Below are 13346 nucleotides of genomic sequence, written 5' to 3'. Positions count from 1 at the left end.
TTCCTTTAATAGTTGAAAACTAATCAATCAATCAGTATTTGTTGCTGTTAATCATCCAGTCTGCATCACAGCTCCTCTCTGTGACTGTGAAACCTGTTCTCACCACATCGAGACATTAAACTTGCTTCTGTAGAAACCTCTGCTCTGGTAGCAGCAGCTCAGGTCAGTTGTAGAAGTCCTCCCTCCCAGAGGTGCTGGTCCGACACCAACAGGAATGTTACGTAATGTGATTTGTAATGTAATTAAAATGTTCTCCTGATGTGTGTTCACACGTACAGGAAGCTCCTCACTCCACCTACTGCACCATGTGACCAAAATGCCCTCGTGGGCATGGCAACCGCCACCCTGGACGACCTGCAGCACATCATGCCGGTATGTGTCTCAGCTTGATTCCTCTCTGGTTTGAATCCCCGACTGTGTGAAAATCTTTTGTTCGAGTGTCAGAGACTGAAGATTAAAGCTTAAAGCCGGAGGGGAAGACTTGATTGGACTTGTTTCTTATGTAATGAGTTATTTGTGTTTTGCTTGTTGATGCACATTTTTTGAGGCGCAGTAGCAACAACACAACGTCAGAAAGTGAACTCCATCTCGAAGTCAACCACAGGACATTTACCTGCATGCACTCAACCTGGTGTGGACTCCATAAGTTTCATGATGTCCCAGAGTGATTTGAAAGTCTTCCACAAAGCTTCTTGACTTTGTGCTCCCATAAGTGTTAATTGGGGAAGTCCACGACAGTCGGGACTCCTCAGTCTTCTTTGGTCTTCAAGTGGTTCTGTCAAAGCTTTGAGGTGTGTTTGGAGTTGTAGATGTCTCTGAGGAGTGGATCGGTACTTTCTCCTCACTCATGTCTGTTTTGGGGATGAAGTTGCTTTTCTGTCTCTCAGGGAACTAAGCTTGATGTGTTGATCTTCTGATGGTGTGGTCACTGCCCGATAATGCTCCGAGTCTTCGACTTCCTGTCTGAATCCTCAAACTTTCAGTTTATTTCAGATTTGCGTGACGATATTAGAGATTTTCAACATGGTCTCAGACTCACTTAAACCTTTAATCTCTCCCTCAGGCATGCTCAACTTGTATTTCTCTGTTCAGCCACTAGAGGGCACCAGAGTTAAACTTTTAATCTCTCTTAGTTCAGCCGTCCCTCTGACCATCGACTGAGTCTAAATTTAACTTTAAGTGCTGCTACCAGATTGGATCTGAGTCGACCATCAGATACTCCCAGCTTTGTTCTCTTTGATAGAAGACATTCACATGCTTTGAGTTTTCTACTTTATGTATCACGCAGTATTTTTTCTTTGTACATTCTTGCATGAGAGAGTTTTTAAGATAACATGCATGTATACAGTTTGAGCCCCTTTATCTGTAATAGCTGTGCTCGCTCTCAGCTCTGCACACTCGTTCATCTTGTTCTTTACGTATCTGTCTTCTCTGTGAACACGATAACTCCGGATCTTGATTTTTAACACTTCACTGTGTTAATGCCAGCAGCGTGTTGCATCAACAGAGTGTTTCTATGTGAATTTTACTAAAACAAAGAGTTTGAATCTTTGTTGAAGCTGTTGAGTGTTCCCAGATGTGAAGCTTATTCCACCACTTCAGATCACTTCCCTCTCCGTCTCTCTCTCGTGCACACGCTCCAGTCTCACACATACATACATACACTTTCCACCACACTCATGCATGCCAGTGTATACACCTCAGTAGTACACACTGTACTCACATCGTGTACTCTCTTGTCCTCAGACTGGGTGAACACTTGTGGGTGGATATGCGTGTGGATTGTTTGGTACTCTGTTGTGGATGCAGTTGGGAAACTTTTGCAGAACAGCAACTCATCCTAAACTACAGCACAGTAAAGAGACATATGTGTCTGCAACATGCATAATAAGAGATTTTAACAGACGTGTTCTGGATGCAGTTGCAAATAAAGACAAAGAGGTGCATTTAAGAGAAAGCGTTGAGCTGCACACAGCCGCTGCAGGGGCTGACACATGGAGTCTGGAAACAGTGTGCTCACTTCTGCAACAAAGACCCAGTCTGTGACGGACGGAACAATTCGACTGTATTGTGCAGCAGATCCTGAAACTGTTCGCTCAAAAGTTACCCGATCCACAAAACCTGCCTCACCGTGAAGGTCAAACACTCTGGATACGAGCACGTACACACACACACATCGGGATACTAAAACGGGCCCTGAGGTTACATAAGAGCAGGATATCAGATATGAGGCCGGCGTCAGCTCTTGTGACCACAGTCAGGCAAAATATTCTAACTTTATTCAGCAAATACATGATTCTGTGCAACCAGGCTGAGAGTTGGTGTCGTGCCTGAGCGTCTTAGGATACTCACTGATTTATAATGTGACATAACTATGAGGCTCCTATTACAGCACAGATCTGGACGATGCAGCAGCACTTGAGACGGCTCGTCTCCTGTCAGCTCAGCTTGATGTTTCAAGCCTGAAGCCTGAAGTCAAGAATGTTTAGAGTTTTCCAACAATGCATCAACATAAAACAGCAGCTTTGGTCTTGTGTCTCATTTGAGTTCTCTCAGTTGATTTGGGATTAAGCCAGTATCCTCTTGTGTCCGTCTGCAGGAGCTGGCTCATGGTTTGGGAGAGCTGCTGAACTACGACGGAAACGTAGAGGAGGACTTCTACCTCACCTTCCAGGTATCAGGACACTCTTACAGCTTGGGAGATATGACACAGCTGACTACAGCTACATCTTCAACGAAGAAATTAAGAAGGAATATGTTCATATTCAGACTTACTGAGGGTTTAGTTTAGCATTACCAGTCATCTCGACAAGCTGTTGAACCAGAGAGGGTTGTTCAAATGCCAGATCTCTTTATCACCGTTGTTAATGATGTGAGAAAGATCTGAGTACATATAAAAGTCTTCGAGGGATTATGTTAAAAGTCAGGGCACACACCCCTCACAGATGTGGTGATGAAAGTGTCCCAGCAGGTGTGACGGTGTTGACGGACAGCTGTGACTGCTGTCACTGTCGTGCCATTTTAATAAAGACCGGAGGGCGATCTCGATCAAGACTGATGTCATACAACGGATCAGTCAGCTGTCCAAGTCAAATGTATAAATAGTCATTTATTTAAAGTGTTGATGAGCAAAAACATGTTAGTTAGAAATATTATACAGATTCTGAACCAGGTTTTGGACGAAGAATCACAATTCTGTTATGTGTCAGATTCTTATAGCTGGCATCGAAAGACCGTTAGATTAATAATCTTTTTGATTTGTTCTTTGATCAGATCGTTCCTGATTTACATCACAACTCTGACAGTTTTAGACTTTAGTTTATTCAAGTGAAGTTTGTCGTGGCTCCTTTTTTTGTCGAACACCCAGCCTCATTATTTTTCCTTTCTAGATAATGACCAAACATTTTTAACTCAATGGAAACACCACAAATTAAAAATGCTTGTTAAGCCTATCAACGCCATATAAATCTCTACGTATTTTGTGTTATAACTTGAGTTTTTAAATCTACAGTCTGTGGTCTGGTCCACTGTCAGACGGTGGAGAAGTTCTGCACTGCAGTTTTAAATCGAGCTGTTTGATTTTTGCTCGATGGGAATTTCCTGTAACGTCGCACAAAGTGCCCCAAAAAAAGTTTGACTTCCTGGTTAGATATCTGTTTTGATTATCAGGTCGAGAATAGTGCAGGAATGTTCACCAGCTGCTCATCTTTACCTGCAAAACATAACTTTTTTCTTCCTGGAGAGAAATACATATGATGATTATCTGGATTGTTCTATTATCAATGAAGTGTTTTCCCACAGACTTAAAGGTGGTACAAAGTTTAAAAAAGAAAAATAGAGCTAAAGAAAAATAAATCATGCTGCACATGCCGGCCAGATGAAGATCAAAACGTCAGAGTCACTACGGTTTTCCTCCACAGGAGGCGCCAGAATCAACATTAGAAGAAAGTTCCTTGTAGCTGCTTTAAAAGCGTAAAATGCAAATAACATTTCAAGTCACAAAGGTCGCCTCAAAATCCAGTAATGATGCTCCTCAGTGATCATTTAATCATCACGAGCTGCTCCTGCTGAGTTTTACATAACATGACATCAGCATGTTCCCCGTCGGGCCGAGCCGCTCGCTGCTGCTGAGCGCAGGAACCAGATATAATGGAGCACTTTATAGTTCAACCGGGGTTTATATATATATGTATGTATGACGCTGGAACATACGTGAGAGGAAACATTATGTAAAAGCTGGAGTGGAGGTGTTATTTTAACACAGTGTGAGCTGAGTGTGAGCTATAGGCTGGTCACAGTCACACCACTGTGAGACACTTAAACCCACTGACCTGCAACACACTGCAGCTCTCTCTCTCTCGCTCGCTCTCCCTTTGGTTTCTATCTCTCTCTCTCTCTCTCACCATGACTCCCCATTTTTCCCTGTATGTTTGAACATCAGTGTGTCTCTTTTACTGTATTTATAATCCTCTATTTTCTGCACACATATAAGTTTGTACTCGCTGACACAAATCATTCCCTATAGTCCCTCAGCCTAACCTAACCTAAACTTAATTATACCTGCAAAAACCAAAGTGTATTTATGTCCCATATATATGAAGTGTTGTTGACACAGAGTCTCCTGAGAAAAAAACTTATTCTCCTTCTTTGGAAGACTTAGGACATCAGGTTTAATGCATTTAAACATGGGGGTTGCAAGTAAAGTCAAATATGGCTCTTATATTGTTCTCAATGTCGACGTCTCGCTGGAATATTCCCAGCAGAGTTGGTCCAGTCTGTGAAAAGTTAGCATGTTAGCATGTACGAGACATGCTGAAGTGATGATGACCTATAACCAGAAGTTTCCCAGTCATGGGCTTCAGATCTGAAAATGTGCTCTACAGCACAAGGCCGACACTTAAAAATCCCCTTGGACAAAACAGCTGGCTGCACCTAACTGTGCAACCAGGTCATCAAATGCAGTGCAACTCCACTGAGCTGAAAAGTAGAAAATATTTCAACTTCCAAAAACTAAAAGCAGGAGAAGAGTGCAGGCCAGGTGTGCAAACACATGGTTTTACGAATGCATCGCACAGGAACGACAACAATCATGAAACATTGTCTTTTCTTTGGTGAAACTGGGTCGAAGCATGCAGGGAGTCTCCTCACACACCATGACGTCATCTAACATTACCTACATTTCTCGTCCCTTCGATGTTTAACCCGAGTCCGTGCTCACGTTGTCTCGACTTTGTTTAATCCTCCATTATCAACCCAAACTCTTGAGGAAGACATTGAACCTCAGATCCCTCCTGGTGGGCAGGTCGCTGCCATCATTGTGTGAATGAGATAAAAAGTACGCTTTAAATGCACCTGTGTCACATCATACCTTTGGTGTGTTGCAGGTGTTCCAGGAGGAAATGGGCATGGTCAAATCCTACAACCTGAAGCCTGGAGGAGACAAAATCCCAGTGACCAAGCAGAACAGGAAGGGTGAGTCCACACATTGAGTCATTGCAGTGCTTTTATTCGCTCCACAGTTCAATAAACAGTCGATCATTCAAACAGAAACCAAGAATCTGAAGCCGCGGCTGCAACTTTAAATAAAGTTTAAATTGCCAACAGACGTTGGCACAAATGACTCTACAGACTTGACTGTACATAGGATTGTCTGTGCACTGCTGGTGATGAGGTATAAGTTCAGAATTGCCAAAATCAGCAGCAAATAGCCGTGCACGCTCACAAGTGTGTAGGTTGGGTTTCAGAAGCGGGTCTGGTTTTAGTATAAAGACTAGTGTTAGAGGAAGATGCCTCCTCTGTCTTCTTGTTTCTCCCTCGGTGCACAGATAATAATAATAATATAATGTTGATTCACATTTACAACACTCCAGAGCAGACGTGATTTCTTTACTGAGTTGAACACAAAGCGCTTATTTGCAACATGCATCAGGTAGAGACAGTAAAAGTAAAAGCAAGGCTTCAGTCCTGCTGCTGTGCTGACACTGAGCTGCTCAGCTCAAAAGTGTCTTTGTTCTTTTTTAAGAGGGTGAAGTGGAGCTCAGAACATGAACTGATTTCTCTTATTAAACCTCATTTTCCATCCAGCGGCTCTTGTTTACCGTCCAGGTCCAGCTCTCTGCCAGCGTCCCTCCGTGTGTTAACTGGAAGAACCGGGCCTGGATGGTAAAAGTTCTGTAATGGAATATTTTGACTCACACTGTTGTTTTGTTTCTTCTCCGTGTTCTCAGAGTACGTCCAGCTCTACGTCGACTTCCTGCTGAATAAATCCATTTATAAACAGTTTGCTGCCTTCTACCACGGCTTCCACAGTGTGTGTGCCTCCGACGCTCTCATGGTGAGTTCACAGTGTGTGTGTGTGTGTGTGTGTGTGTGTGTGTGTGTGTGTGTGTGTGTGTGTGTGTGTGTGTGTGTGTGTGTGTGTGTGTGTGTGTGTGCTGAGGGTTTATAAAACAGACTCACTTGTTGGTTGCACAAATATAACACGCAAACTTTCCATTAGTCAGTCGCTCCAGTTTTGAATTATTGCAGCCAGAAGTGGAGCTAAAGGTTTAGTTTAAAAACAGGCAGGGGTACGTGTCGGCACGTAAGGACTTTAAAATTAAATATTTGAATATAATAAATATTTCTGCTGATAGGACGACGCTTTAATTATACGCAAGTGACCCAAAACCACTCGAAGGAATTTCTTCAAATTTGGCACAAACGTCCAGTTGGACTCGGAGATGAAGCGGCCGTAATCCCAGAATTCAAGTGCTGATTCTAACAAAGTTACACACAAACGTCCAACAGGACAAAATGATGAAGTGAATAAGGTTTGCTGATACTGATCTACAGGCTGTTGGTGTTGCACCATGTGATGACGCTCTCCAACAGTCCTCAAGAACCAAGAACTAAATGTAATACCTTTAATTAAAGTCTTCACTACGCCGTCTGTGCAGCAGGCCTCAGACATCCAGAGCTGGTTGAGGCTGTGACACTCGCTCGCGTCATTCACAGCGTATCTGATGATTCTTCATTTTATCAACCCTCCCTAAAAACCACCATTATTTCCTGTAAGTAAGCATATATAGTAAGCTGCAGTTCTGAGTATTTTGTCAACTTAATGAGGAACTATCGTCATCACACCTCAGGGCAGATGTGACACAGCTGACTCATTTTGAAATCGATTGAAGCAGGATCTAAGGGCTGTGGCCTTCTGTAAAAATACATTTCCTGGAAATACATGTAGAGTTTATCACATCCTGTTCAGCAGAAAAGAAAAAACACACTTTTGTGAATGAAAACGTCTTCTTCTTCTTCTCCATCATCATCAGGGCCAGAGAGTGCAAAGAGTTGGATTTTGTGGATTTTCCCAAAAATGGAGCTCGGGCAGTAAATTGAGTTCGCCCTCCTCCTCCTCTGTAGTCAAATGTTAGTTCTCCCTGATAAAGAACCGCTGACTCAAATCTGATCATGTTGTTGTTTGATGAACTCCGGGGAACCTTGACGAAGGTCAAAGGCCCCTGAGGGACCCAAATATACACAGAGGAGCAGATCCACAACATACATCCAGTCCTGTGAGGCGCTCACATACATGTCACATATACCTTTTATATCTTCGTTTCCTTCTTCCTTCCTTCTTTAATGGCTTTTAATTAGCTAGAAGTGCCTTAAAAACATGCATTATGTAGATTTAAAGATATATAATATGATGTTCAAACCAGAGGAATCCATAACTTTATGTTTATGTTTCATTCGGTCGCTCGTCTCTATAACTTCTGGTGAAACATCAGACGATACGTTAGAGCGTGAGGAAGGAAGTCGGCTTACGTAGCTAAACGTTACGTTTATTAAAACTTGATAACGTTAACTTGCCTCTGAACATTTCTTCCATTTCTGGGACACGTCAGATAGATTTCCATCAGCAACGATGAGACAACAACTTCCAAGATCCCTCGCTCCTTCACGACATCGTCAAACCTCTTCTTGTGCTTTGAATAAGAGACACTTTATGGCAGAAGTGTTTATATTGACATTATCTGTAGTCATGGTGACGTGAACGTATGGAAGAAAAGCCTACCGAAAAGGAGCAACAGGTGGACAAAGGGGGACATTTCTTGAAGGTTCCTGTGACGTTGGACATTTTAAGTTCAGAGGTCATGACAGTCAAGTTCATGTTGGACAGTGTGTCCAGTTCTTACTGAGGTGTTTTGTTGCTTTGATGTTCTCGGCAGCTTGAACACACTGAAACATCCGTGTGTGTGTCTGACTGCAGATAAGACAGACAGACAGTTTGACCGCAGTTTATCAGCTGAGAGTCTGAATCTGGGTCAGAGGAGGGACAGGCTGATCCAAACTGAAGAGACTCAAACAGAGAGGACGAGTCTCAGCTGTGCAGATAACGAGTGACTTTGTTTTACAGGCAGATGTTTCGATCATGTGTAGGTTGTTCTGTGCGGCGCCGTAATGGTACCAAAGATCACTCCGATTCTGACTCGTTCTGGGTCCTGTAGAAAAGCTCGGTTGTGTAACTCACACACCGTATATGTCCCACACTTTATTTGCATTTTCACGTCCCAAAGTTTAAATCCCTCCCACTGTCCCCTAGATCTGTTCTTTTATTAGTATCATTGGCTGTTTATCGATCAGTATCGGTAAATAAGAGTCAATAATATGAAGCCATGATGCTTTCATATCAAGTGCTGCATCTTCACCTTCTGATCCAGTACGTGGCGGTATGCACCTTTAAAGCTGGCTGTTGGTCACAGAGAGGAAGACGAAGTGCAGCACGCTGTCATTACGAGCCACAGAGAGACAAACATGTCGTCTCCGGTGCCGACGATGTTCACAGCTTCAGACGAAGACGACGTGAATTCAGTTTTGCAATATGTTCTGCAAAGAGGAGGGAAAGTCTAGTTTATTAACCTCAGGTGTGCTTAAACTGCTGGTTAGAAACATACTTTTTAAATACAAAAATGTGAAATTATCAGTTATTTTATTGTTATCAATCAGCCATTATATTAAAATCAAAAAGGATCCATTGTCTGAGGAGGGAGGGTTCACACACCGGGTTCACAGGTTTCAAGTCTGTCTTCAAAACAACACTCAGGCGCTCATATCAACACTGAGACGTTTGTCTGTCTTGCGGTTATTGTTTCTCATTTTAGTACCAGACATTGTTTTCAGTGTGTGCGAAGAGGTGATGATGAAATCCACAGTTTGAGCCAGCGGACTTCGACAGATCAGGTTGGATGTGTCGTAATGTTTCGACCTTGTTACCGTCCACTTCCACTGCAGCTCAACAGACACACAGAGGTCAGCCTGTACTTTAAAGACTGGAACTGTGGAAGTTCACTTGATTTATCTCAGAAGGCTCAAGCCATATAAATATTGTTACCTATCTAGTGATTTAGAGGAGAGCGTGTTGTATCCATGCAGTGTGTCATGTCTTTGCAGCTTGCATGTTAGTTTCAGGATGATCTTCAGATTTATTTGATGTCTAGAGGAAGTTGAAACTTTGTCTTGATGTTGGCACCAGATGAAATGTCAGCAAGTGACCACAATCTTCAGGATGTGTGACGTTTTCCACGTAATCCGGCCAGGTGCTGATGTTATCAATCTTTTGCTCTGCATTAAAGGCCGGACGTGCAGATGGACGTCACCATCCTGGAGAGTGTAGAAATGCTAAGATTGAATTCTCAAAGCGTCTTCTGTCAGCTCCTCACTACACGTCTACACTGACAGACAGATGCAGACACAGCTCTTAAAAAGCAATGACACCTTTTATATTTTTGTTGAGGGAAGTAGAAACTTTCTTTAGAAAAATATTAGAGCGAGTTATTTAACGTGAAAGAGTTTCAACAGCTTCATGGAGTAAAAATGAAAACACACTCAGCTGGATGTCTCTTTGACCCCAACCAGACAGTTTCATATGTATTCGCTGCTTCAGTCACGTCCGCATTGTTTGACGTGTCAGGATGTGAAGTCTGAGGTTAACTTGTGGGTTTGTGTGTGTGTGTGTGTGTGTGTGTGTGTGTGCGTGCGTGTGCGTGTGTGTGTGTGTGTGTCTGCCACAACCACACAGCCTGAAACTGACACAGTCGGGGTTTCTGATGAGTAGATCATTACGATGTCAGACAGCAACATCAATTGTAGGTCAAACTCAGCGTTTGTTCGTGTGTTGGCACCACAGTAACAAGTTTTATTATTTTCACTCATACTACTGTGGGAGCAGTTTACCGTGCATGTTATTTTACATGATTATTGTACTTCACCTTCATTATTCCTCGGCTTACAGACGTGACCTACATGACTGACCTGCAGACTGCTGCGTGCAGACAGAGCAGACATACAGTTGTAAACTGTGCAGCTGTGGCTGCTCACAAAATCCATAATGTGACTTCACTCTAACCGGGTCGTTAATGATTAAACTTTCACTCCTGGACGGTGACAGTTTGACACATTTTCTGTCAGCAGCTCCTCTGATGACGCAGACACTTCCTGTTTCTGCTGCTCATTTACTGGTTGTGTTGCACGACGTCGGCTTTCAAACAACGGAAGTGATTGTTGCCATCGACAGCTGTTGTGTTTAAGGGGAAATTCTAGTGAAAGGCTGACATTGCGTCCGTGCTAACACATGCGCAAGAGCTGCAAGATATATTCATTAACATCTTCAGCATGTCAGCTAAATGTAAATGTATTGGCGGTTTGTGATTAGTTACGCTCTTAGAAATGTCGATCGGTGAGTCCTGAACACCAGGACGACGTCCTCACACGTCTTTTGTTGTCCACAACCCAGAAAGAAGAGGCAGTGTTGTTAAAAGTACACGTTTGAGTAAAAGTAAAGATATTGTGATTATACTTTGGTGACAGCGAAGGTCGCCTGGCCGGCTTTCCGGATGTGATATTCAACATTAATTATAATCAGAATCTTTTTTCTTCTGATTTACAGATAAAACAAACTAATTTAAAAATGTGCAGCCTTTGGCTCTGATACATGATGAAATATAACTAGTAACTGAAGTTGATTTAAAAAATTAGGTTGGAGTTGAAGTATAAAAAGGCAGAAAATGAAAATACTCAAGACAAATATTCACATTACAGATATTTGGATTGTTTAGTTATTTTTTATTTAATCCAAACCAATTGTACATTGTCAAAGTAGTTGGCCATAAATAGATGAACTGATTAATCATTGCAGCTGTAAGATGACTTCGTCATTTTGATGTATGTAAATAAATATATGAGCGGTTTCATTGTTTTTCATGTTTCTGTGAACGGCTCATCAGATGTTTGCTGTTGTTGTTTATTGTGAAAATGCAACTTAAATCTCCATAATATCAATCTATAAAACACATTTTATTTAAGATTGTACACAGATCTGCATCACAAATATGTAACTCTGTCATTAGTGTATTCATTATTTGTCTTTGTTGTGTTTGTTGTGCAGCTGCTGCGGCCGGAGGAGGTGGAGATGTTGGTGTGCGGGAGTCCAGAGCTCGACATGAGCGCTCTGCAGAAAGCTGCTCAGTACGAAGGATACAACAAGACGGACTCCACTGTACGGTGAGACGCCCGCACTTCCTGTTTACACAAGCTGACCAACTCTGCCGAGCAGGAAGTCAACACGACATGCACGCTCACTGCTCGCACAACAAGTCGAACCACCTCGCATTTCACTTCTGTTATCTGATATTACGACTGATCGCAGTGTGTGTGGTAGGAAGCAGAGTCAGGTCAGAGCAGCGTGCAGGTGAGGAAATGTGATGTTAATCAGAGTGTTCAGGGCCGCTCCGCTCTGCTGCCGAAGCCTGACCACAGTTTGTTTTTTCAGTCACTGATGATCGGCTAATGGTTTGCAGTGTGTTTGAGCTGCAAGCATGCAAGGCAAGAATTTGGTAACAGGATGTAACTCTGTGTGGCACTGTCTCACACACACACACACACACACACACACACACACACACACACACACACAGATCACACAGATGTCCTTCAGTCCCTTTGTATCCAGCAGTAGGGGAGGAAAGTGAGCCAACACTTGTCAGCCCCAGATAATGTAACTCAGCACAGTGCTGACAGCTCACAACAAGCAGCTGCTGGCCTGTTACGCAACACGTCTGTCTGTCTGTCTGTCTGTCTGTCTGTCTGTCTGTCTGTCTCCTCACTCCTTGCGTGCCCTAGTTTTGGAAACGGTTTTGTTTTCTTTGTCCACAGTGCAATCATTAAATTCATCCATTATTTAGCCAACATGTTTTTTAAAAAGCTGGTTTGTTTGGAGAGGACAACATCCAACCGTCATCCTCGAGTGGCACAGACTTCAAGTCAGTGGTACCAGTTGGTAAATCAGACTCTTCCCTCAACCAGTCCAGAGGAGTCAGTCTGCTCTTCTTTAAATGAAAATAACGAGTCCAGATTTAATATAACAGTCACAACTGAACCTCCCCTGTAGCTGCCACAGGTTCCTCAAAGGATGCTGATCGGACAGTATGAAGCCCTGCAGAATGGATTCACAAGCTCACGTGACACATGAGCTAAATATTCTTGTTGTTGACGGTTCAGTTGGAAGGTCTGTCTCCGTGAGCTTCCCATTGGACAGCAGAGGACAGAAAAAAATAAACCTGAGGCTGAAAAACATCTTCCAAAATCGCCAGACACCAGAAAAAACAACTCAAGAAACTTGACACAAACTGGACTCAGTAAGGAAAATGTAAACTTAAGAAGTCTATCCGTCTCACTCATGTCGGAGGTGTTTGTGTGTGTTCCACCAGGTGCTTCTGGGACGTGGTGCTGGCCTTCCCTCCGGAGCTACAGAAGAAGCTCCTCCACTTCGCCACAGGAAGCGACCGCGTTCCTGTCGGAGGAATGGCCGACCTCAACTTCAAAATCTCCAGGATCGAAGTTTCGACCGACTGGTGGGTTTCAAACACTGACTTACCTGAGACACTGCACATGTTCACATACTGCTGCAGATTCAAAATACTGAGAGACAGAAGCTCTTCGCTGATCTTTTACACGTAACTTTTAATATCTTACACAGTCGTGACATCACCACAACAACCTTCACTGACACAGTAACTCTCTGTCTCCTCCACTGATTTGACTATCTGCAGCGATGAGATACTGCAGGTGAAGTATTAACAGGGTACAGTCACACGTGTGAATGCAGGAGAGGCACCATCGCCTGCAGACGCTCCGGACCAGTTTCCTGGTTGGTTGCTGCCTGCTGGGTTTTATGGGCAGTATCGTACAATACTAGTCAGACACACCGGCAATCAAAGTCTTCTCCGCCCTGGTTCTGCAATAAAACTACAGCCATGTGGGCCCGTCGTTGGTTCAGGCTGTGACTCCACAGCTGTTTGCTACTT

At 43.2% G+C, this 13346-nt stretch overlaps 1 protein-coding gene across 1 annotated transcript in view; it reads left to right on the top strand.

Moving 5' to 3' along the window:
- hectd2 (HECT domain containing 2) overlaps window positions 1-13346 on the top strand; it is a 46640-nt gene that overhangs the window by 31508 nt on the left and 1786 nt on the right. Inside the window, exons 16-21 of the mRNA XM_084374712.1 lie at window positions 279-372; window positions 2600-2674; window positions 5385-5472; window positions 6228-6334; window positions 11429-11544; window positions 12750-12893. Coding sequence (XP_084230838.1) covers window positions 279-372; window positions 2600-2674; window positions 5385-5472; window positions 6228-6334; window positions 11429-11544; window positions 12750-12893 — 624 coding nt within the window. The remainder of the gene's footprint in view (window positions 1-278; window positions 373-2599; window positions 2675-5384; window positions 5473-6227; window positions 6335-11428; window positions 11545-12749; window positions 12894-13346) is intronic.

This window comes from Pagrus pagrus, assembly GCF_965226575.1.
Source record: "Pagrus pagrus genome assembly, chromosome: 15".
Taxonomy (NCBI): domain Eukaryota; kingdom Metazoa; phylum Chordata; class Actinopteri; order Spariformes; family Sparidae; genus Pagrus; species Pagrus pagrus.
Note: the sequence above shows the minus strand (reverse complement) of the source record. Positions and strands in the feature narration are given on the sequence as shown.